The 24,198-nt window shown below is 49.3% G+C and overlaps 1 protein-coding gene across 6 annotated transcripts in view; it reads right to left on the reverse strand.

The window, feature by feature from the left end:
* Nucleotides 1-1,204: 1,204 nt before the first annotated feature.
* The window catches only part of ZFHX3 (zinc finger homeobox 3), a 323,012-nt gene continuing 300,018 nt past the window's right edge, over nt 1,205-24,198 (reverse strand). For all 6 annotated transcript variants that reach the window (XM_072346221.1, XM_072346222.1, XM_072346224.1 and 3 more), the window contains 5 exons: nt 22,586-22,719; nt 22,195-22,395; nt 14,424-14,526; nt 7,678-13,131; nt 1,205-3,424 (listed from right to left, as the gene is read on the reverse strand). In XM_072346221.1, coding sequence (XP_072202322.1) covers nt 1,851-3,424; nt 7,678-13,131; nt 14,424-14,526; nt 22,195-22,395; nt 22,586-22,719 — 7,466 coding nt within the window. In that variant the 3' untranslated portion in view covers nt 1,205-1,850. The remainder of the gene's footprint in view (nt 3,425-7,677; nt 13,132-14,423; nt 14,527-22,194; nt 22,396-22,585; nt 22,720-24,198) is intronic.

A 24,198-nucleotide genomic window follows, 5' to 3' on the forward strand; every position in this document is an offset into this window, starting at 1 on the left:
CTGGGGTGCGCTGCAAGTTGTCTCTCTGCTTGCAGAAGAAGCACAGATAAACAACCTGGGTACTTTTTTTTTTTTTTTTTTTTTTTTTTTTTAAATTTTTTTTTTCTTTATTTAAACTTAGACTTGTTTGTTTAATCAGAAACAAATTCTCAAGTAAAAAGAATCCTTTTTGCTCATTCTGCACCAGTGGTGAAAGGGTATGTCTTTGGATTTTATTTAAAGCATGAATTTTCTTTAGAGAAAAAAATGTAACAAAACCTTGTTGTTGTCGTTGTTGTTGTTTAAAGGAGGAACAGAGTGCAGCCTAATTACACAAACTGAAACAAACGCGTATAGTTCAGGAACAGTCTTTGAAGCATTTACAAATGAGGAAAAGAAGAGGGGAAAACAGAAAAACAAGCCAACAAACAAAAACCCAACAGGAAGAATGGAAAATAAGAAAGAGATAAGTGCACAAGGGTAACAGACATAGGTAAATCGTATGTTTTCGCCTTAAAAAGTTTCAAACCCCCAACAAAAAATATTCCGCAGGGGATCCTACTGACCCCCCAAAACCCTTTGAACTTCTTTCTTTAGTTTTTATAAAATAATTATGCAACCACCCTCTAAGAAATGAAGGTAGCGACCATAAGTGGAAGATTACAGGATGGGGGAGGTGGGGATAAAGGTACAAAGGGAGAAAAGCTTGGGCGAGTCAATGGATTGCAATCTATCTGGCTAGGAATGAACAAGACAACATCAAATGAGAAGCCGTCAGCTGGACCATACAAAAGCTAAATGTACACAAAAGGGTTTTTTCTTTTAAATCTACCATACTGCTTCAGTTCATTTCCAATGCAACAATCTACTCAACACCAAAAATGGTCATATCTATCATAAATACAGAAAGTCAGTTGTTTTAAAACTTATTTTTTAAGCTCCGAGTCCTCAACACTCTTTGTGGTTTTTTGTTTTTGTTTTTTTTTTCTGAAAAGTGGGAGTGCTTAACTTTTCCCCTTGAAATTGGCTTCAGCAGAAAAGCTACCCTTAGAATCCCCGAAAAGCTAAAGCAGTTCACATTGTTTTTCTCTTGAATACTTTCTGCCCATTTTAAATTAACAAAAAAAAAAAAAAAAAAAAAAAAAAAAAGGAAAAAAAAAGAAAGAAAAAAAAAGAAAAAAAAATCCTTTTCTGGAACAGAACCAAAACAAACCAAAACCCCCAAACAAACAAAAAGAAATTATATATATATATATATATATATATAAAAACAATGATTCTGAAAACAGAACAAAGTGTGAGCGATTGACCTGAGAATAAAAAGACATTACATTTCTCTTTTCTTTTAGCAAGCCATTGGTATCTGAATGCTAAACAGCAAGAAATTTAAAACTGTAACAAGGTGGGCTGCTTTCCCATACAGTGCATGCCGGCCTCTGCTGTGCTATCGACGTGGGGCGTTACTGAGAAGGGGCAATGTACAAGGGGGGCTTCCGCTCCGAGGACACGACGGAGGCAGCGCGGGCTCTCATCTCCCAGACCAACAGTACCTTCAAAAGGACAAATGTAACAGGTTTGTCGTTTTCTTTTTTTTTTTTTTTTTTCTCTCTTTTTTTTTCTTTTCTTTCTTTTTTTTTTTTTTTTTTTTTTTTTTCTTTTTTTTCAGTTTTATTTTATTAAAAGGAAAGGAAAAAAGAAATGTAAAACCCACCGGCATCGTTATATGGGAAAACAACCCACACTTTTTCTTTTTTTCTTTTTTCTTTTTTTTTTTTTGGTTAGAAGCTTTGGAATTGCAGTTAGTCTATTTTTGAAATTGGTTTGTTATTAACTTTTTATTTAAATTCATTTTCATTGTTCATCTTCAAAGCTTACAATCTGAAGGTGTCCATTCCTACGCTAGCTAGACCACTGTCCTTAGGGCAGCCGGGCTCCCGGGGCCCCTCCGCCGGGCTCGCCGGTCCATCTGACTTTTGGCTAAGATCCGTGTCAGACTCCTCCGAATAGTCGTCTGTTGGCATCGAGGGCTGAACCCCTGAGGTGCTGCATGAACTTGAGGTAACCGTTGAAGATGAGGAGAGAGGAGGGAAGGGCGGCGGCGGCGGCTTCCCCGGCGGGGCGCGGGGGGCGGCCGGGGACCAGGGCTTTCTGGAGGCGTGGGGGGAAGCCGGGGGGGGCCGGGGGGGCGGGGGGCTGTCGTTTGAGTGAGCGGCCGACTGCGAGGTAGATGCGGTGCTGGGGTCGGGGGGGCAGGCAGAGTGAGGTAATAGACTGGGGTGCTCTTTGGCGTTTCTTGCTGCTCTTGTGATTGTTCGGTGTTTGTGCGGGGCTGACTCGAGATGCTGACTGAGGGCTTCGTCCCCACACACCGTGCTCTCGCACGCCACGCACTGGTACGAGCCGCTGCCCTGGCCGCTGCCGGTGGGCACGTGAAGCACCATCTCCTGCAGGTTCGCCACGGACTGGCCGAAGAAGCAGAGGGACTTCAGGTGGTCGCTGGCCGCCTCCTGGTCGCCGAAGCCCGCCTGGCACTTGCGGCAGACCAGTTTGTACTGCACCTTCGGGACGATGAAGGGGTCGCAGAGAGAGTCCGCGCCCTTGCCTTCTGCTTCGGGCTCCTCGGGGGGGTTGGGCAGGAGGGGGGACACCTCGCGGGGTGCATTCTTCTGCTCTTCTTGCTTGGGGGGTTCTTTGGCAGGGTCTTTGTCCGGGGTGGCGGCCCCCGTGGGGACGGGGGTTTGGCTTCCTTTGGGCTGCTGCGCTTTTTGCTGCTGCTGCTGCTGCTGCTGTTGCTGCTGCTGCTGCGCCTGCCGCTGCTGCTGCTGCAATGCCTCCTGCAGACTCTGCTGGTATTGCTGGTACTGCTGCAGCAGGGAGCCGGGGGACAGCCCCAGCAGCGCCTGCGACAGCGCGGGGCTGTAAGGGAAGAGCCCCTCCATCCCGTACATGGGCTGCAGGTACCCGCTCTGCAGGGCGCCAGGGATCTGTGGGGCGTAGTAGGGGGAGAACCCAGGGACGAAGTAGGGCAGGAACTGGCTGGTCAGCAGCGTGGCAGGGTCAGAGCTCAGGGCGGCCTGCAGTGCCTGGAGCTGCGCCGGTTCCACCGCGTACTCCATGGCGGGCAGTGGGGCTGCGAGGGCGCCCGCCGGTGCCTCCCCCTTCTCCTTCTTGGGCCCCGGCAGGGGGTCCCCCTTCCCCTTGGGCGCCTTCTCCTTCTCTTTCGCCTTCTCGCCCTCCTTCTCCTTGCGTGGCAGTGGGGGCTGCTGCTGCGGCTGTGGTGTCGTCGCCGGTGGCTGCTGCGGGGCCATGGCTGTGCCCTGCGCTGGGGTGGGCGAGCTGAGCGCTGCCGGGGGCTGCTTATTTGGTAATCCAGAGGTGGGAAGGCCGGGCGAAGGGACACTTGTGCTGGGCAGGCCCATCAGGTTGGGTTTGGGAGAAGTTAAAGCTGCAAGAGGGAGAAGAGAGAGGTGAGGAACCGCTCGGCACAGGCGGGCAGCAAGCAGAAGGCCAGTGGTCCTGGGCTGCAGGCACAGCCCCTTCCCCACATGGGGCAGTGCTAGCTGGTCCCTGCAGTGACCTTGTACTGCCGCGTGCTCTACAATTGGAAATGGTGTTCAGGAGCCCCTATCCCAGGAATAGTGGTCATGCTCAGCACTCTGACCTTCAGGCTACCTCTTGGGAGAGGATCAGAGTAGAGCTCCCATGCTCAGATTCATCCTTCAGGAGCTGACTATGCACCCCTCCTGACCTGCAGCTCACTCCACATCGACAATCCTGCTTTCCCAAAGAGGCAGAAGGCAGAGGCACACCCTAGTGAGCTCAGTCTGGGGCAGCTGAGCACATCTGGTGAGGGAATGATGCAGGTGCACAGGAGGGCTGAAGAGGACCATGGGGCAGCTCAAGTGTGCAAAGAACTTTGGAGAAGGGCTGCGGGATGCAGCAGCAGCAGCTGGGTGTCCCCAGGATGCCTCTCCCTGCTCCCCGAGTGCTCAACTTTCCCTTCCTGTGGCCGGGAAGAGGGCAGCCCACCATGTCACAACGAGAGCAGCCAAAGAGAGAATGCCACCTTTACAAGCAGGGCTCAGTCATTCACAGCCTGTTCTACGTGGCCCTGCCTGAGCACGGTGTCTGGACCAAATGACCTCCATAAGCCCCTTTCAACCCAAACTGTTCCGTGATTCTGTAAACAAAGAGAAGAAAATCTCCCCACTTCATGGACAGCTGAGCAGAGAGACAAGCCCTGCAGAAACAGCACACACAGTGCACCTGGCCTTGTGTAACTTCAGCCAAACTTTCCAAGCTGTTGTCCCCTGTACAATGGAGCTTTCCAGTCCCCTGGGCTGGTTCTCTTCACATGGAAACTTTGTATCTTTTGTGCAACATAGCTTGCAACTATGGCTGCCACAGAATGGATTAAATAAATTTGCAAGGATCATTTCCCAAGCCAAATTAGAAGTTGCTTGACTTTGGCTTAGGTTTTTTATTGCCGCCCCCCCACCCCAAAATGACACAGACACAGGAAGGTCTTGATTAGAGAGAACGCAGTGAGATGGACTTCTTAGGAAACTGAGCCGAGTCCTTGTCCTCCCCCACACTTTTCCTTCCAGCTTCCGGCTAAAACAACTCTAAGCGTTGTTAGCAGCAGCAAAATGCAGACACAGAAGAAGATGCATCATTACCATGAAAGAACAGACGCACGGGCTGATAGCAGCAGATAAATGTCACAAGGTAAAGATGGCTTCAAAGGAAACCTATTTTCTCTTACTCGAACACTTCCCTGTTGCATTAGCTGGCCTGGCAGAGAAAGCCAGAGACAGCAGAAGGAAATTTACTGTAAGTGCAGACTATATTTTCCAATGCCTCAAAAATACCTGAAAAACAGTTATTTTGCAGAGCTGGGCTCCTGTGCAAACAGGAAGGGACAAACCCACGTCCCTCTGCAGAAGACAGCCTGGGGAAGGAAGCCAGCAGCAGGGCTGCAGGAAGAAGCAGTCCCAGAGAATTCAGTGTGACCGAAGAAAAGCCCTCCTGACACCTGCACTGCTCTTGATGCTGTACTGAGACAGCAGTCATCTGTGAAGGCATGAAGTGAGCCTCCACGCAGCAGCCTCACAGATTTCAGATAAGGGTGCATTATGGAGAGGTGCCATTGAAACGGATGTTCCCGAACTGAACAGCCATGCGAGGTTCGAGCACAGGAGCAGTGGCTAATTCATAACATTCCTGGATGCGCAGCCTTATCTGCTGCGGCAGCCTTTGAGCGGAGATGGCCTGACCTTTGGAGCTTTATCTAAAGGCCACAAATAGTCTGTTTGACTTTCTAAATAGCTCAGTCCTGTCTAGGCAGTCACTGATTGCTTTTAACATTCATAATACGTAGCCCCATCTCCCCAGGACGCATCCTGGTCTTTGGAGAAAAATACAGGCAGCAATATACATTGAAGAGCAAAAAAAGTAATTTTAGATCTTGTTTTAAATTTGGGGTACTAAGTCAACAGTGCAGAGGTGATCTGAAATAGCTCGACAATATAATTTGCCAAAGAGATTGTCTTGGCCTAATTCTGGCCATTGAACTGAGACCCTCTGTAAGAAAAACAGCATGAAAATACCCTGGCACATAACGATCTTTTCAGGCACACGCCTAAGACCAGGAACAAGAAGCAGCAACGGGCAGCAGCCCCAGACAGAATAGCTCACAGAAACTCTTTTTAACGTGGCTTAATTACAATGGACAGTCCTAAATCCACATTAAAGAACTATTTTATATCTCCATGGGGGTGGAGGGAGTTCTTTAACTATGCAAAAAGCCTTGTGGAGGACCTAGCTCCTAACAAAGCCCTTCCAGCTAAATTCACTCTGATTTCTTCTGTTTCTGACATGAACAACAAGAACCGTTCTACAATGTAATGCCCTCTGCTGCTCAAGTAGAGGGAAGGATCATGGCTCCAAGAGAGCGGATCGTCTTTGGAAAGGTCAGAACCTGACAAATGCAGTGACTGGACATTTTCCATTTACCTACAGAAGGTATTTTGGAGATGAACAGTGGTGGAGGTAAAAGTGAATGCAACCACTTCCAAGGGGAGAGAAGGATGCCGTTTTTACACCGTGGGTCTCTGGTGCTCTCTTTAAGATGTTACAACCAACGTCAGTGTAACAACATAGTAAGTAACTGCAGGCTCTGGTGATGTTACTTACAGTGAGCAGCTCTGCAGCATAACTGCTCGTACCAGCTACTATCCTTTTGTCCAAGGCTTTGATTTGCTTATCCAAAGATTCACCTCCTGGATGACAAAGAAGACAATTTCATTAACGTGACACCATTGTTTTACTCAGCAGCATCAGCATTCAGTTCCTCAATCTGTTGAAAGAGGAACTTAAGAGATGGCGTGCTGACAAAAAGCATCGGAAGGTCTTTTTGGAGACTGATATCACTTCAGTTTCTGATTAAGAAGCCAGGAAGATGCTTAGATTGTATTCAGATTTTAAAGCATGAACTATAACTCATCATTCGCCTCATCATTAGTACAGTAAGAGAAAGTTATTGTTTCTGGATGCTGTCTAATGGCATTCGATCTGTACCACTGCAGTACAGAAAACAAAGGTACATGCTGGTATATGTGGTGTAATGGCCCTTCCAGCCTGAGACATCCTCAGCCTGTTGCTGAGACAAGACATGGGAATCACTTCCTTGGATATCTCTGTAAACTGAGCAGTCCTGGTAAAAGGCAACTTGAATAGGGATCATCAGAAGTAAGCAGAGAAATCTGCCATGGGAAAGCTAATCTGCTCGAGAACATCAATCACTCTGTCACGAGCTGCAATTCAGATGCAGGCACATCCCTGAGATGACACCGATGCAGCAGGGGTAGAAGGCAGCCCCTGAATCAAGTTTTCGAGATCTACTCTACTGAACACTGCTTCCCACTTCCAATAATTGCTATGTATCGCATGCTTTCCACCCCTCCACCAGGTACAAGGGAAAACTGCATCCTGAAAAAAACAAAGAACCAAAGCCCAACAACTGGTATTAGGCCATCCGAGCAACTAGGCCAAATTACATTGTTATGCAGTCCTGTTAAGAAAAATCTTATTAAAATACAAAGCAGATTTATCATATGACTACACCATGTTTGGCTGAGAGGGTATTTGCAGCCAATACCCAGCTCGTAGCACAAAAAACAAACCACTGCCCTATTGGGATTTGTCCTGGAGGTCACTATAAGGACATTACATCAAGATACTCCAGATTCTGTCACCACTACTGCCAAGTGTATCACATTTTCCCAATAAACAGTTCAGAGTTACTGAAAGTTTGGAATAGAGTTACATAAACTAAATTCAATATCAAAAGGAAAGATATGATGAACAATGCATTCAGCACATTAGTCCTTTTCAAGTTCTATTTGGTAAATCATCTATTTTCAATTTCCTTTAAGGTGCATCAGAATTTTCAGTCTTTGTTAATGAAACAGATATGCAGCATGTCTGGGTTTTGCTCTATTTCAGATTTTGATAGCAAACCTGAGTTCAGGAATTAAAGACAAAATACCCGTTGCTTATTTGTCATCATGTAAACCCGCCTGACTAAAGGGCCATGCACCCTATTATCAGTCATTCTGAAAGGAACATCCAACTGTGCTAAAGATGCGACAAGTTCATCTGTGTGTCTCTGAGCAGCGTGATAATATCCATACCCACCTGTGTTGGATGGAGTGAAGCCTGGTAAGGAAGGGCTGTTGAGGCCTGGGAGCAAGACTGGAGGGATGCCCTGTAGTGCTGGGTATGCAGCAGGAAGGTTAAGAGCTTGCAGAGGGGTGTTATCGAACATGCCCTGCTGTTGAGCTGCCAGACCAAGAACCTCATTGGCTTTTTTGATCCGGTCCAGCTCCTGCTGAGCCATCAACTGACGTACAGTAGCTGGGTCAAAATACTCCTTTTCCTTATCCAACTGGCTTCCAATGGTTTCTTTAACTTTGGAGATATGCTGTTGAGAGAAGATATGGTCACGTACAGACAGTCGAGCGCTGTACTTGATGCCACACAAAGTGCACTCTGTTTTGGGTCCCTCATAACTTGTTTGGTTTATACCAAAATGCTTGGCCATGCTGAGTTTGGACTTCTTCTCCTTTGCCCTAGCATTCTGGAACCAGACCTGAACAACTCTCTTTGGCAGTCCAATGTCATTGCCCAGGACCTCACACTCCAGCATGGTAGGTGTCCTGTAGTCATTAAAGCATGACTTAAGAACTTTTAGCTGGAGATTAGTCATTTGAGTGCGAAAGCGTTTCTGTCCGGGCCGATCCCCGCTCTCCCCAGATTTGCTGGCTGAACCACTTGCACCAGGGCTGGGTGAGGAGGGATCCGCAAGGCTGGATGTTTCACTATAGTCCACAGTACCTTCATTATCATACTCTTTGCTGTAAAAGCTGGGAGCTGGGCTGACCAGGCCAGAAGACAACCGATCTTCGTATTCAGACATTGCTATCATGGCAGCTTTTGTCAGACCTTCGCTGGGTCCTGATGTCGATTTGGTTTCGGTTGCGATCCCTGTTGCGCTATCATTGTCTGCATTCCCTTCGTCTCCTGTTGTAGTGTCTGTGATTGCCGTGTTGACAGAAGAGCAGTCATCGTTGTCCAGCTTTGTTTGGTCAAAGCTCAGGTTGACCGAGGACATGGAGGGACTCTCGAAGTCCTCTATCCCTTCCACCTTGATGGAGGATGGACTCAGCAGAGTTCGAGGTGACAGTTCCATGCTCTTGTTCACAGGGGAGAGGGGAACACTCTGACCGTCACTGCTAGTTGGTGGCACGTGGGAAAAACCCGCTCCATCGAAGATGTCTCCCTTCATCTGAAGTCCCCCATCGCAATCTAAGAGCATAGCAGACAACGTCAAGTTGTATCCAGCTCTCTTGGCCTCATGCCAGTGGCGAGATCGGATGTGAGCCTCAAGAGCTGTCTTTGCTTTAAAGAGAGCTCGGCAGAACGGACACCGTCTGTGGGCTTGGGCAGGCCCCACAGCTCTGAACTGCCCCTTCCTTTCCCGCGCACGGGTGTTCTGAAACCAAACTTGCACCACACGTTTCTTCAAGCCCACTTCATGTGCAATGTGATCCAACATTTTCCGTGTTGGGTTGGAGTCGAGCAAATATTTCTGATAAAGAATTTCCAGCTGCTCCGGGGTAATCGTTGTTCTTAGACGCTTATCCCTTTGTGGTTCTTCTCCTCCAGTCCCGCTGTCATTTTCCCCAGGGCTCGCACTGGCCTTCTCCTCCAGCTTTCTCTTTAGCGTGTTCATTGTGGATGTTGGCGTTGATGGCGAAGTAGCTGAAGTTGCTGAAATCTGTGGTAACGTTCCAGACAGCAGCTGGCTCGCAAGTAGGGGATTACTGGGATCAAAAAGCATGAAAGGCATATCCAGCGTTCTGTCCAGGAATGGAGGATGGATAAACTGGTTTTGTGCACTCAGAAAATGAAGCTGCTGATGCTCCTGCCAATGCTCAAAGGAAGGAAATGCCAGCTTACACTGGTCGCACTGGTACGGGATTAGCTGCGGAGGTAGGTTTGCCAGCTGTTGAGGGGTGGACGTGTGAATGGGTTTGAGGGAGAGATGTGACAGCTGAGACGGACTTGGGCTTGACTGTGATAAGGAACACTGAGGGGGCTGAGGGGGTGGAGGTGGCTGTTGCAGTGAAGAGGGGGAGGATAACTGTGAAATCTTTTGGTGTGCTGAACTTGTCTTTTGTTCTCCTTGGTCCTGTTGCTGCTGAGACTCTTGCTTTGGTTGCACTTGCTTCTCTTGAGTTTGGTTTTGCTGTGTACTTGGAGGTTCAGACTGCTTTGGTTTTTCATCTGTAGCTTCTACTTTAGAGCTATAGGTGGAAGAATCATCTGCCTCTGCTGTGAGCTGCAGAAAAGCTGAGGAGGTTGCATTAGCTGAAGATGTAGGTGTGCTGTAAGCTTGTGAGGGCATTGGTGTGCTGCAGGAGGAACTGGTTGGAGTCAAAAGCTCCATTGCATCCATAGAGTCTTCATTCTGGCTATCATCCTGTCCATCCTCATCCTCATCTTTGTAACAAAGCTTTTTCTGGTGTTTAATGAGATCAAAAATGCGCTGAAAGACTAGGCTGCACTTTTTGCACTGGTAATTCAAGTTGCTTGTTCTAATGTATCTGTCATTTGTAAGCTCCCGCCGTTCCCCATCTTTGCCCTCTCCCTGATTCTCATAGTTTTTTCTAGCTTTCTGACGGGCATTCTGAAACCACACCACTATGACGCGTGTTGGGAGGTTCAGCAAGTTAGACAGCTGCTCAAATTCATCATCCTTTGGATAAGCATTGGCATCAAAGAAGTCTTGCAGGACTCTGAGTTGGTAGTCAGTAAAGCGTGTCCGGGAGGACCGTTTGCTTCCCCAGTACTCCTGCTTTTGAGGTTCTGGAGAAGGAGGCCGTGAGTCTATCTTCAGTTCTTCCAGGCTGGTAATGGGGGGATTACTGAAGTTGTATGGGGAATCCTTGTTGCGCTGGCGTTCTTTGAAAAGAGTGTTTCTGAACCAGTGCTTGATCACCTTCTGGGGCAATCCAGACTTGTCTGCCATCTCTTTGATCTGTTCCTCACTTGGGGAATTGTTAATATCAAAATACTGCCGAAGGACTCTGAGTTGGTCATCTGTGATTCGTGTCCGTGGCCTCTTGTTCTGCTGCTGCTGGAGAAGGCTTGGGTTGAGCTGATGCTGGTATAACTGGGCCAAGTCAGTAGGCAGAGGGTCTACAGGACCAAGCTGGGGTGGCAGCTGAGCAGGTAATGTTTGTAGTGGCATGGTTTGCATCATCAGTGGTGAAAAGATGGGGAGCTCCATTGGCATGGAGAGCTGGGTGAGTGGCACAGATGGCTGGGCTGGTGCAATTGTAGGAGAGGTAATCGGTGGGGCAGAAGTAGGAATGGTAGGAGTAGAAGCTGGCTGAGGAGGTGCTGGAGGGAGTGGAGGTGGCGGCGGTGGAGGCGGTGGCGGTGGCTCTGGGGTCTGAGGCCGTAGTGGGTACAGTTTGTCATAGTGTTCTCGGTACTGTTTGGCAAATTTCTCTAACTGCTTAAAAGGAAAGTAATGTTGGTGAACATGCTCTTGGTGGCTCTTCAGGATGAGGATGTTTGAAAAGAATTTTCCGCATGTATCACACTCCAGCTTTTCCAAGTTCTCACCTTGCTCCGTCTTCCCATTTTTCTTCTGCACCTTCTGCTTGTTCTCGTTATACTGAATAACAAGCTCAAAGCCAAAGTTTTCCAGCAAAGCTTTTGTGGCATTCCCCCTCGCATCAGATGCAATACGTGGTGGCAGTAAGGAAGGCTCCGAACTGCTGCCTGGTACAAAGTCCTTCTTGTCTTTGGGCTTTAAGTTATCAGACAGAGACTCCTTAGATGCTGTGTTAGTGTCTCCCCTCTCCACACCTTCCCGTGGGGTTTCTTTTTCCTTCTCCTTCACTACGGGTTTATTCTTCTTTTCTGGGTGCTGACTCTGCTGTATAAGGACAGAGTGAGGTTGTGACAAGGACAGCTGACCTTGCTGCTGCTGAAGGAGCTGTGGATGGCTCTGTTGAGGGAGTTGAACCTGAGCCTTCAGGTCCTCCAGCAAAGTTGGACCTGTACCAGTCAGTGTCAGTGCACCACTGGTAACAGGCAAACTAACTTCTGGGTTGATCTGGAACTCAGCGCTGGGAATATAGAAAGGAAACAAAAGATGCTGCTGTTGTTGAAGCTGCAGAAGGGTCTCAGTGGTCATTGGAAAGTGAGGCAAAAGTGCTGGATTGAAGAGCTGAGATTGCAGGAGAGCAGCTTGTTGCTGCAGTTCCTGCTGCAGGTGGGCCTGGACTTGGGCCTGTGCCTGTGCCAAGGTCTGAGCTTGCTGTTGCTGTTGCTGCTGCTGCTGCTGCTGTTGCTGCTGCTGCTGCCTGGATGCGATCATGTCTGCCAGCTTCTTCCGGTTTACCTCTTTGGGCTCAGAAGGGGAGGAGATATTAGTGCTAATGGGGTTACCTAACGGAGGAATTCCCACGGTGTCACTGGGCACCTGATTGAGCAGGCTAGGAATGGGAGCTGTGCCTGAATTGCTTGTGTTGGTGGTTGTAAAAGCATTACTGTTGCTAGTGCTCACTGGGCTTGGTGTAGATGAACCCAAAGAGAGGCTGCTGCTGCTACTATTTCCAGCTCCATTACTACTGCTGCTGCCCCCAGCTGCCTCTAGCTTGGCTGCACGAGCCTTGGTTTGGTGTAGGACAGACCTCATGTGGATCTCCAAGGTAGAGCTCTGGCTGTAGGCCACGTTGCAAGTGTTACACTTAAAGGGTTTGTTGTCGGGGCTACTGGTAGGTTCAGGTTGCCCAGTAGCAGACTCCTGGAGGGCTCGTTTCAGTTTATGCAGATGAGAAACTGAATTGTAATGAACCAGGAGAATGTTCTTTTGCGTGAAAGACTCCTTGCAGACTGTGCATTTGTAAGGGCGAGATGGATCTAGGAATTTCTCCATAGTGAAGTTAGGGCCCTTCCTGAAGGGTAAGGCCCTTTTCGGTTCAGAGCCAGAATCCTCTTGTACTGACCCCGAATCACTCCCTGTTGGGCTCTGCTTATCTTCCAAGTCGCTCTCTTCCTCCTTATCTTCCTCAACTATAATAGTGTGGTCTTCTGCAAGTGAAGGATCACCCATAGCAAGGAGGTCTCCGTTGACCAAAAGACCACCGTACAGCTGCTGAATGTCGGCCTCACTCAGCTCCAAATGGCTGGTTTCCAGGTGCTTCTTCAAGGCCTGGAAGGTTCGGAAGCTGCGCTGGCAAAGGCAGCACATGGTGGCTGCCCGGATCACATGGTACTGGGAATGGAGCTGCAGCTTCTCAATGGTTTTGAATGCCAAGCTGCACTGGTTGCAGCGGTACTTGTAGACGTGGCGATCAGATACTGGCAGCTGGGGCCGCTTGGCATGAACTTCATTGAAATGTGTCTGCAGCGCTGCTGAGCTCTTGAACACCTGGTTGCATCCCTTCTTCCAGCAGAGGAAACCGGAGTCCTCCCTGGCAGAGCTCTGATCAGCTGGAGCGGGCTTGGGTTCACCACTGTGCTCTGCACCTTCTGATGGTAAAAGACTCTTTCCTGTGTCCTCAGAGAGCTCTGTGAAAACAAAATCACAACAAAGTTGGAAATTACACTGATGCACAAGGACTGTTTTTTTTCACCCTCCGCAGGACAGGCGGGTATTTCTAACATTCCACCTCTACCTTCATTCCTTTTAACACCAGCCCATTATCCTCATCACAGACGAGTGCATAAGCCTACAAAATGTACTTTCTTCCCACTTTGAATATCTGAAAATATTCACAAATATACATCTCCTTAGTGCATTTATCACCTTTAATTCTCCCTTTTAAGTGAAGGCCATCCAGCCATCAGTCTGTTTGTGCTTCATTTCTTTGATGTCCTGACTAATTTCCAGTAAGAAGGTTTCCCCAGCTGAGCATGGTATTTGAGTCCTGATTCCACTGAAGCTAAAACAGGAATGAAATTCACATACTACTGGCAGCATCTCAAAAGGTGTTGTTGGAGGGAGGGAGAAGAAAGAACAAGCGCTCAGTGCACTGCCTCTTTTCCACGGTTTCATAGCACATTTCTGCCTGAAATGGCAGTGAGATATTGGCAAAGCTGAAGAAGGGATCCCACTGGTCAGTGCAGTGTTAGCTGACCTGCCCATTTGAGGGCTCCCCCACCAGCATCACAGCTGTGGTGCCGACTTCCTGAAAGGGAGCAGTGGCTGTCTTAGTTTCCAGATTCCTCATGGACTTGACAGGAGGGCACAGAAGGCAGATGACACTGCTTTCCTGCCAACTCTAAGATGAGATACTTCTGCCCACATAGAATGTTGTTCTTGGGATGCTCTAATGTTACACTGCAAAGCCACAACTAAACTGCTACTGATTTACAGCCACGTCTTCAAAACACAGCCCGGCAATGAGGCAGGTGGGAGAGATCTGAGCTGGACAAGCACTGCAGCAATTCAGAGCTCCCTGAGAGCAGATGTACCCAAGCTATGGCAGCAAGAGAGGCATTAGTACAGTCTGTGCCAGCAGCTGCAGCACTGGTGGTTTCCCAACCAACTCTTTAAGCCCTCTCACCATCTCCTTCTCACTGCTCCCATCTGGTCCCCTTCGCAAGGATTTAATACAATTCCCAAGTGAACTGCCATGGTGTGTGAGTTGTGCAGCTCTGAGCTGCCCTGCCCTGCACAGGGACACCCGGGTGCTGGCACAGAAAGGAGACAGCCCTGCCGTGCGTCAGCCAACTGCAGTCCCCAGGAGATGTCCAGCTACTGAAGATCACTGGAAGGAGATGTCCCCAAACACAGTCCCCAGCAGGAGACAGGAGCCCGGGGACTGGGGGGACGCGTGGGCCTCAGTGACTGCACTCACCGGGCTGCTTCCCCGGCTCCTCGGCGGTGGAGCTCCCGTCCTTCTCCGGAGCAGCTGCTGGCAGGAACATGCTGCTGGGCATCATCACCTCCGGTGTCGTCACCTGCAGTCAGGGAGGTGGGGATGGAGGGAGAAGAAAAGTGCAGGAAAATATTTTTAACATTTTCAGTGGTAAAATTAGACACCGGCATTGTACAGTCAGAGCATCACTTTTCATAGCTCGCTGAAGACTCATGTTTATTAGACAAAGCTCACATCAGTCAAAAGTGTTTCTACAGTTACATTCTGGACATAATTAGCAGTGCACACTTGAAGAATAATCTTATTATTAATATTTTTCCTTTATGTAGAATTCAGACTTTGATCACTGACAATGTTTTGTCATGGGCTGTGAAACTTCTTGTGCAACCAATTAGGTAGATAAGTTGAAAGGCCCACCTTAAGCTGCTGAAAACATAATAAGGCCCCTAATTAAATCATACCTCGTAAAGTACACTGTAATCTTGAACTAGGGAGCATTGCAGCACTGTTTTCAAAGTGTGTCGATGCAGGAAAGGGAGGGGCATGAGAAAGAAAAGTACAAATAAGGAGAGAGGTGACAAAGGAAAGGATGAATAAGGAAAGACTAAAAAGACAGCAAATTGTCTGTGAAATAAAAAGCTGCTGGTAACCCTTTCCTTGCTCTGACTGATGTGTTCCCTTTGCTTCTCCCCAAGTGTTGGCCCAGAATGTGCATCATCATTCCTGAGCAGCACCTGAGCACCAACATTTGTGCAGAGCTGGAGACACTGTGTGGCTCTTTGGAAGTCCCAAATGCTTACACTCGTCTTTTTCTGGAAAACCCCATTTCTTCAGGTCTATCTGGTTACACACACACAGCACGAGGCACCCAGCTGGTGGGGCTGCTACCTGCATGCAGGACAGCTTGCTTCCTGCACAGCTGGGGACCAGTTGTCAGGTTGGCTATGGCCCTGACTGAACTGCACGAGGTACTGACAAACCATGGTGTAACTGCACCTGAAACACTGTACGCCTCTGTGCAGGATAGGAAGCCTTCCTTATTGATGTCAACAACCACCAAACTAGGCCAGGCCTTGGTTCCACTGAGTGGATAGAAGCAACAGTGGTCTTCAAAAGCTCTCAGAAAGAAGGTTCGTGAGTAGCTGCAGCCACCCAAACTGTACAGTGAGGGATGCGGAGCCACTGCCGCTGCTCACAGGTTAGGAGCCCACACCAACAGCAGCAGCACCATGCCTACAGCAGCACCATGCCTATAGCAGCACTATGCCTATAGCAGCACCATGCCTATAGCAGCACTATGCCTACAGCAGCACCATGCCTATAGCAGCACCATGCCTATAGCAGCACATGCCTACAGCAGCACTATGCCTACAGCAGTGCTATGCCTACAGCAGCACTGCACCAACAGCAGCAATGTGCCTGCAGATGTCTGCAGGGAGGGTGGCACTGAGAAATAACACCGAGGGATGGCGGGCACACCGAATCCATTCCATTTTACTGTAACCATGAGCACTGATGGCTGCAGGTGGTGGGTTGCGAGATGCCTGAGGTCACCATCCGTTTGTGGGGCTCTGAGAATGGGGAGAGCAGGGATGCTGAGGAAGAAAGGCGCTGCCCCTCTCAGCTTTGTCAGCAGGGAGAGTGCTGCCCTCGGATCTTCAGGAATTACGAAAAATAAATGATGAGAAATTAAAAAAAAACCCAACAGAGTAGAAAAAGAATAAAATTATCTAACACCTCAGCTGCACATCATTATAGAGAACTGCGGGCTTTTTACACACATTACAGTAAGGCAGCCATCCTCACCACCAGACTCAGTACGACGGATCAGTAATTGTTTTCATACACTTTAATTAGAAAAACTCAGATGGCTATGAATAATAATGGAAAAGAGAGACTTTTGCACTTGAAAGGTTGAAGTCAATCAAGTGTGAATGACGGCAAAAAAGAAAAAAAAAAAAGACACCAATTCATCAGGCCTCTGTTGTCTCGCCGTGTCTTTAATCATAATTCCTGATTGGGATTCAAGAAGGCAGTAAGCAGCGGTTCTTTGTCTGCCTTCACCTTCCGTCAATTAACTCTCCCCGAAATATAATCATCAACCTCACATGCTCCTCTGCATCTTAATCTGGGTCTCCAAACCAATAAGTCCTGCCCTATATGTGTTTAAGTAATTACCTTTATCTACCTGCATCTCCGCAGCCACAGTTCTCACCCTGCTCCCGCCCCTCCCTCTGCACACTCGCAAAAAGGCAAAAATAAAAAGGCTGCGATACATTAACTGTGCTGCAGGCACAAAAGCCAAAAAGGCGAAAAGAAAAAGCTCAGAGAGCAGCACAAGGCTCAGAAATGCTGAGTGTGGATGTGGGGCACAGCGGTGTGGACAGCAGTGGAGCGCTGCCCTGGGAAGCATCAGCACCAGTTGTGCTTCTGTAGCCGACCTGACCCGACCCACAGCCATCCTCAGCCTGCACAGCAGCACCAGCCTTGGCAGCCACAGAGCTGTACATCTCCGTTGGTTCTGCACTGACGCCGAGCTCTGGCCTCCCAGGTTTGAACCATCTGTCTGTTCAGGATGCAAACACTGCATCCTGTTTGTGCATGTTGTTGCTGCTTTCAGTATTAAAAAACAAGGGTAGGCAGGGGACAGGAAGGCACAGTGGGCCACGGTCACCTGGCAGGTAAGAGGAGGGGTGCTCTGAAACAGTGCCATGCTTCAGGCGCACTGAAATCACACTGATGGTGCTGGTGACGGAGGAAGGAGCTCCGTGCTGGGGGCCCTCCTGCCCCTTCCCCCCAGAGGTGCTGCCAGGGCTGCTCCCCAGGTGCCCACTCATGGCTGCGCTGCACACACGTGTCCCCAGGCTGAGATTTCCCTCTACACCAACTGCTCCACCACAGCACCAGATCAGTCCATTTAAACTACTGTTAAAACAACAACCCTACAGACCTAAGTCAGGCAAATGCCATTTGTCTCCTTCCTTTCCTTCCATACATACGCCTTCTGCTCTACTCAGTATTATGCTGTGCTGCCTCTGCCGCTGCAGCCATGCATTGTAGCCCCCGAGCCACCAGCAAAGCCCTCAGCACTGACACTGCTCTCACACCACCTTTTCTGACCAAATGAAACTGAGGGATGGGGAAGGATCTGTGGCTCACTCTCATCTATCTGCTCCTTCTGAAGGCCCAATGGCTGGATGTGAACATAACCATCAGGTTCTGCCCATCAGCACTCCAGTGATGTGTGCGAGCAGCTCCAGCACTGCATATGAGCTGAGACCCCGCTGCCCCATCCTGCTCTGGTCCCCATGCAGCCCATGCCAGGCATGGAGAGCAGCTGAAGAATGGTGCTGCCGAAATGGCAGCCACTGCTGGGACAAATCTGTGCCTCCAAGAACCTCGTCAGGTGAAATTCAATCTCCTCAAGAACAAAAGTTCCCTTATGACCAAGAGATCCACCTACACACTTGGGCACCCCCGTGGCCGCTTCTCTGAACAACACAGCCTAGTGACTTTTTGCCATAAACACCCAGACAGATGCACCTCCAGCACACAGTGCTCTGACATGAGGCTGGACCAGCCAGGCCATGGCTTTGGGAACAACCTGTGAGCCTGCAGATGACACTGTGGCAGTGATGCCCCATCGATAGCGGTCCCACAGTGCAGAGTCACAGCATTGAGCCGCTGAGCAGCACCACATCAGCCCTGGAGGCACAGAGGCATATTCCTGCCACGTGCAGAAATTAATCTTTGGGTATGTGAACAACCAGCTCCATTCACACACTGCAGCATCTGCCTTCTGCTTTCCTCAGAGCGAGCGACCACATACATGGACGGTCCATGTGGCTCTTCTGTAATGGCCCAGGAACACCAACATGGTGCAGCTTTGAAAAGAAAATCTCCAGAAGGGTCTGAGGAGATACGTTATGATCCCCATGTCCGTGCAACCTAGGGGGAAAGGCGCGCCATGCAAGGTTCCCGAACCAGACAAAGGAGGTAATTTCCATTACAAAGAGAGAGAGAGGGTGCTGGAGTGAAAAGCTTCATTAGACTCAGAGAGGCAAAGCGATGGCAGTATACCAAGGTCACTTCTAATTTAGACCATCTAATTGGCAAACATGGCTCCAAATGGCTATCATCTCACAGGGCTCAGAATTAATGAAGCCCGATTATTTTCATTACCTTCATCCGAGATGGAGAATGAGACACAGAGTGAGAGGGAAAGGGGGGAGCGCGAGGGGGCGAGAAGGAGGGAGAGAGAAAAATTGAATGACAACGAAGGGAGAGAGTAATGAGGAAAGACAATAGGAAAGGGGAAAAAATGCGAAGATGGTGCGAGGAGAAGCGCGGATGGCAGGGATGGGAAAGAATCGCTGGTGGAGCAGGAGAGAAAAGAAAACGATGAAAAGGAAATGCCGGAAACGCTGGGAGAGAACTGACAACAGCAAGGAGAGGAGCGCCCCACGCTGAGCCGGGGGGAGGGAGCTCTGGGAAGCCGTCCCTTCTCCCGCTTGGAGCCCATCAGTCTTGTCAATCGACTGAGCCGGCGAACTGCACTTCACCCTCATTAAGGGGCTCTCTGCTGGAGCGGTGCGGGCCTGAGCCTGGCGGAGAGGCTGTTGGGTGGGAAGATGGCGATCAGAGCACAGTGCGGCCGAGACGCCACGCACTATAAACCCAGCCATGTTTGTATGCAGCTGGGGGGGATGAGGGCTCCTGGGCCCCTCTGCACCGCTACGCTGCCCCTGGAGCCCTGCCCGGAGCCACCGGCCGCAGGACAGCCCCCGGGCTGCGTGCTGCTATGAAAGGACGGGGCACGAGCCACACAGATATGAGATGCTGAGCATAAGCAAGTAGCTGTTTCCATGGCAACAGACATATTAGACACTGCAGGTTCCTGAAAGGCGTCTGATAAGGTATTATTAACTGGAGCCTCCTCCAAATGCCGAATGCAAAGACACTGTGTCGAAAGGGACCTTGCTCCCTCTGACTGGGCTGCACTCAGCAGCACTGAGGCCTGATCTGCACGTCAGAGGAAGACAGGAACCCAGAAAGCAACACTACAAATGTCGCATGCTGCTGGGTTCTGCACAAGACATACTGACCTCGCCAAATATATTTGCCATATGAACCAAAAAACAGCCATCTTCTTGACCCACATGCAAGTGGGATGTGAGAGAGAATCAGGTTTTCTACCCAGACATATCTCTGGGTACGAAGCAAACAGCCACCCAGAGCCACGATGGCGGAACAAAGAAGGAAGATGATGAGCTCCAGAGAAAAGCCAGTCTCCACATTTCTCAGAAGTGCTGCACACTGCAGCAGAACGAGGTCCTGCTCTAGCACAGAAGATGCGATGACCTAAAAGAACTGCCCATACCACAGCAGTTGCTCTGGCCTCATCCCCTGGGCACTGCCCTGAGCTCCCAAACAAGAGGCTTTTGTCAGTCTTTGTGTAGCTTGGAGGACAAACACCTGTGCAAGCACTAATTCACCCAATCAACGGGTTTGTAGACTGTGCGCCCTGTGGACAGCCCAGCCCACACAGACCATCCTCACAACTGCACAACACACACCCTTAGCAAACCAGTCAGGTTTACTGGCCTAAGAAAGGGGCTCAGCTTCTGTTTACTTCTCTCACTGGGTCAAAACATCTTCCTTAAATTTAGTCAGAGGCTAACCATACTTGCTTAAGTCCTCAGAAGGTATTTGCACACTTGGTTATGAGCAATGAAAATGGATGTAGGTCCCAGATGGTCTTTGTTATGAGACAGTTCCTTTACCTAGATGTATGCAATGGTCCACCAGAGCAAAGCAACCCTTGCCCGAGCCTGTGGGTACAGACAGCCTGTAAACATTAGTGAACTGCTGCGGGTCTGTCTTCCTGAGTCTCTTCACATGTTTCTATTCATAGGATGCTGGATGGGACCTGTTACCTTGGCTGGGTTTTTAATGGGTTTTCAGATGTGGCACCTGCTTGGGTACGTGGAGTTTTTCTAGCCAGTTGCAAGCAGTTGGTCCAAGAGTGGTCACTGTGAGCCTTTGCTGCACTGTGACTCCTACAGAGCCTGGCAGGCAGAGAGAGGGCAGAAAAATGAGAGGATGGGTGGCTCATGGAGCAAAGAGGGAAGATGAGCAGCACAACACCATGTGACAAGACACATGAGGACCAGAATGGTGCTAGAAAGGGAAGGCCAAAGAATGATAAGCGAAAAGCTGGGTATTTCTACAGTTGCTTGCTTAGCTGACACCACAGAAAGTGAATTGATAAAAGAACATGAGTGTTATGACAAACACGTTATTACTGCCCTTCACGATCAGCAACCAGCAAAGAAGGGAAAAACAGAGCTGGAGTGCAGGAAAGAAATCACAAAACTGTCAGGAATTGAAACAAACACCTGTGTACTTGGTAACAAGTTCTTAAGTGCAGCCACAACCTTGCCTCGAAGAAGCATAAAACAAGTGTAGAAATCTGACAATACATCCAATTTGTGAGTTTAGAATGGGATTTGAAAATGTGCATTATTAATTCTACTTGTATCTTAAACTGACAGTAACAAATGGAAAGGCAAACTCGTGTGCAACCCAAGAAAAGAGAACATCTTGGGCCTCTAACTGACACTTCTGGAGGCCAGCAGACAAGTGCTGTGAGCGCAGCCAGGCTCTGCTCAGTGTGTCTGCATGGAGGCGGTGTGGCCCACTGTGAGGTCCAGCACACAGCGCCCGGTGGGAGAGGTCTGCAGCCAGCAGTGCTGCTGGGGCAGAGCACAGCACCACCTCCCACAAACGGCAACTTGAACACAGCTGCTGATTTGCTATTCCTCACCAAGCGCTGGCTCTTGGGATAGTCAAACTTCGGTCCCAAGGCTGCACTGGAGATGGGCTCCCATGCAAGATGCTAAACCACAGCCTGCTGTCTGAAGTTTCTGCTGCACAGCAGAAGCAGCACAAGCAGTAACAATCACAGCACAGACACCGGCACAACTGACTATCTGCTCTACAAGAAGAACCAAGGCCCCACCTCCCTTGGGCTAGTGTCAATGTATCCCTTGCTTGTTACTCTGAAAAAAAGTGAACTGTTACAACAACAAAAACAAACCAAACAACACATTGTTACTTGGTATGGAGTGACTCCTGACTAAGTAACAGATCCATCCTATTTCATCATCTTGACAATGATCCTCATTGAGTGAACGGAGTGCAGAACATGGGCTGCTCAACAGGACTGGTTCTCCTCCAGCAGGCGAGCTGCCAGGCAAAGCCACTCTACTGGTTCTTAAAATCACATTCTAAGCAGGAACTCGGTACCTAATTTCCTGTAACGTTACTTTAATCACCCTGGCTGTCCTTCTCAGGAATTGCTAACCAACTCCTGACTATCTTCCCTCTGCAACCCAAGCAGCACAGCACACCAGCTGCTGCATCTCCCAGAAGGACCTGTGCAAAATGTAGTCCCATGCAACGACCTCAGTAGTTAAAGGAAATCTTATTTATTCCAGTCTCTTCACAAGGAGATTACTCACTCAGCACTGCAATACTGCCATTTGCCACAATGCCCAAGAAATGACAAGCTGGTCTCTGCAAAGGAAACATGCAAGGATGGAAGAACCCTCAATGGCAGAGTGCAGGCAGGTGAGGGAGCTGCCCCTGAGCCCGCTGCAGTTTGCACAGCCAATGCAGGTCAGGTAACCCCCTCACTCCTCACATTCATGGGAAGGCAGCAGACACGCCTGGCTACGCTGTGACTCACCGTCATGATGAGCTTCTCAACGCAGTCAGGGGACACACTGTGCAGGTGAGTGAGGTGCAGCTGCAGGTGGATCTTGTTGTTGAGCATGTCCTGGCAGAGCGGGCAGCGGAGCATGGGCTGCACCGAGTGCTGGGTCATGGCGTGCACCCGCAGCCGATTCACATCCGTGTTACTGTACTTGCAGTATGGACACTGGTACATCTGCAGAACAGAGAATGAATTGTGTAATTGCTACAGCTTTCCTCTTTCCTTACAGCTAGTCTTAAGTAATTTCATGTCTTCTGCCATCAGTTACCACCTTTCACCCTCTTTCATTTATTTTACTCTTTACTTTTGTCACAGATGGAACAGTTACCCACAGATGTGCAAAAAGCTGAGTGCTTGTCCTTACCTGCTCCGATTTGGTCTCCTCTGAAGTTTTTGACCATTTAAAGGAGAGAGGCGACTCAGAGCTGCTGGGAAACGGTACTCGTTTAGAGGAAGCTGGAGGCTCCATCAGCTCCTTCTCTGCCTGGCTGGCCGGTGCTGCAACAAGAAGAGATTCACATCAGGACATCCCCAAAGAGGCTGACGTTGGATGAAGATGGTCTTTCCATTTACACTGCCGTTTTTCCTTGAAACATGCACTGCCAAGTTGTCTGAGGATGAGCACACGGACTAACTCACAACCTACAAAGCCTACCTGGACACAGAAAGTTTGTTCTTAATTATCTTCCATAGAAGAGGAACTGTGTCATTTATAGCCAGAAGCTGAGAAACCGCAGCTACTTATGCATGCTGCCTACAGCCTGTGAGGTGTAGGACTCCTTCCCTGTGCTTGCATCTGACACACAAATGCCGGGTCAGATGTGAAGGCCAAGGTGTGATTCCTGTGAGCAGCTGGGCAGGATGCAAACTGCTGGCTCTAAGCACTCGAAGCTTTGCATGTGAACAGCCTGGAGAGCGTCTGTCCAGGGATGGCTGGAAGCTGTGCACACTGTGCTGGGTGCAGAGCCACACAGCCCCAGGAGGGTGGCACTGACCTGCTGGGCCCACGCACCCCTGGGGGCAGCGCACATGCAGGTGCTTCCCAGCAGCGGTGGGACCCAGCCTGCAGGGTGCGGGATGAGCACATATTGCTGTGTTTCAGCGATGCAGGAGAGGAACCCAGAAGCCACAGCGAGGCACTGTGCAAGTTAAGGCTCTCAGAAAAGGCACATCCCTGACCTTTCCCCCTCCCCCGAACCCTGGCAGCCTGGAGTACATAAATTTGTGGGACATCTATTATTTAAAAACTGTAAGGACAAGTATATTATACACAGCCCCCGTCTCCTCCTCCCCGAACACACATTCATAACAGTACTTTAATCTGTCTCGAATCGACTTCAAACCCATTTCGCCCTTAATGGGAGTTATTCATTTTCACTTGAAAGGTAATATATGACAGCTGGATATTTAATATGATGGATCGGCTGCCGATTAACAAGGCACGGCAGCATTCTCAGACCAGTCCCCCCATACTCTTCCCCCTTCTTCTCCTGGTGAGCTCACCGGTGCCTGCACCTTGTTCAGAGGATGCAGTCAGAGCAAAACCCAGGTAAACCGCTTCCTTCTCAGAGACCCTTCATTTACTGCCACGGGATGGATGTCTTTCGGAGGCACCACATCACAGTCAGGGAAGCGATCCATACTTCTGTCCTTCCCTTCCAGGCCTCAGCCCTAAGCACCACTCACGCAGAACCAAACTAACTCTGTGGAATCATAGAATCATTCAGGTTGGAAAAGACCCATGCAGCCGCTGAATTCAGTGACCCAATTGCAGACACTGTCCCATTGCTGCTGAACACTTTGTACAACCTCTAAAATCTCCACTGTGTATCCAATTTCCTTCCTATGGGAAGCAGCCAATGTAGAATTCAGGAAAACTGAAGAGTAGTTAAAATTTCCTTTTCCTTACCGTTTCCAAAACGCCCAGTCTTCTAAGTGCGCTTGAGCCATCCCTAACTTCTACCCTTCAAAATCAGA

The sequence above is a fragment of the Excalfactoria chinensis genome, chromosome 11 (genome assembly GCF_039878825.1).
Source record: "Excalfactoria chinensis isolate bCotChi1 chromosome 11, bCotChi1.hap2, whole genome shotgun sequence".
Lineage (NCBI taxonomy): Eukaryota > Metazoa > Chordata > Aves > Galliformes > Phasianidae > Excalfactoria > Excalfactoria chinensis.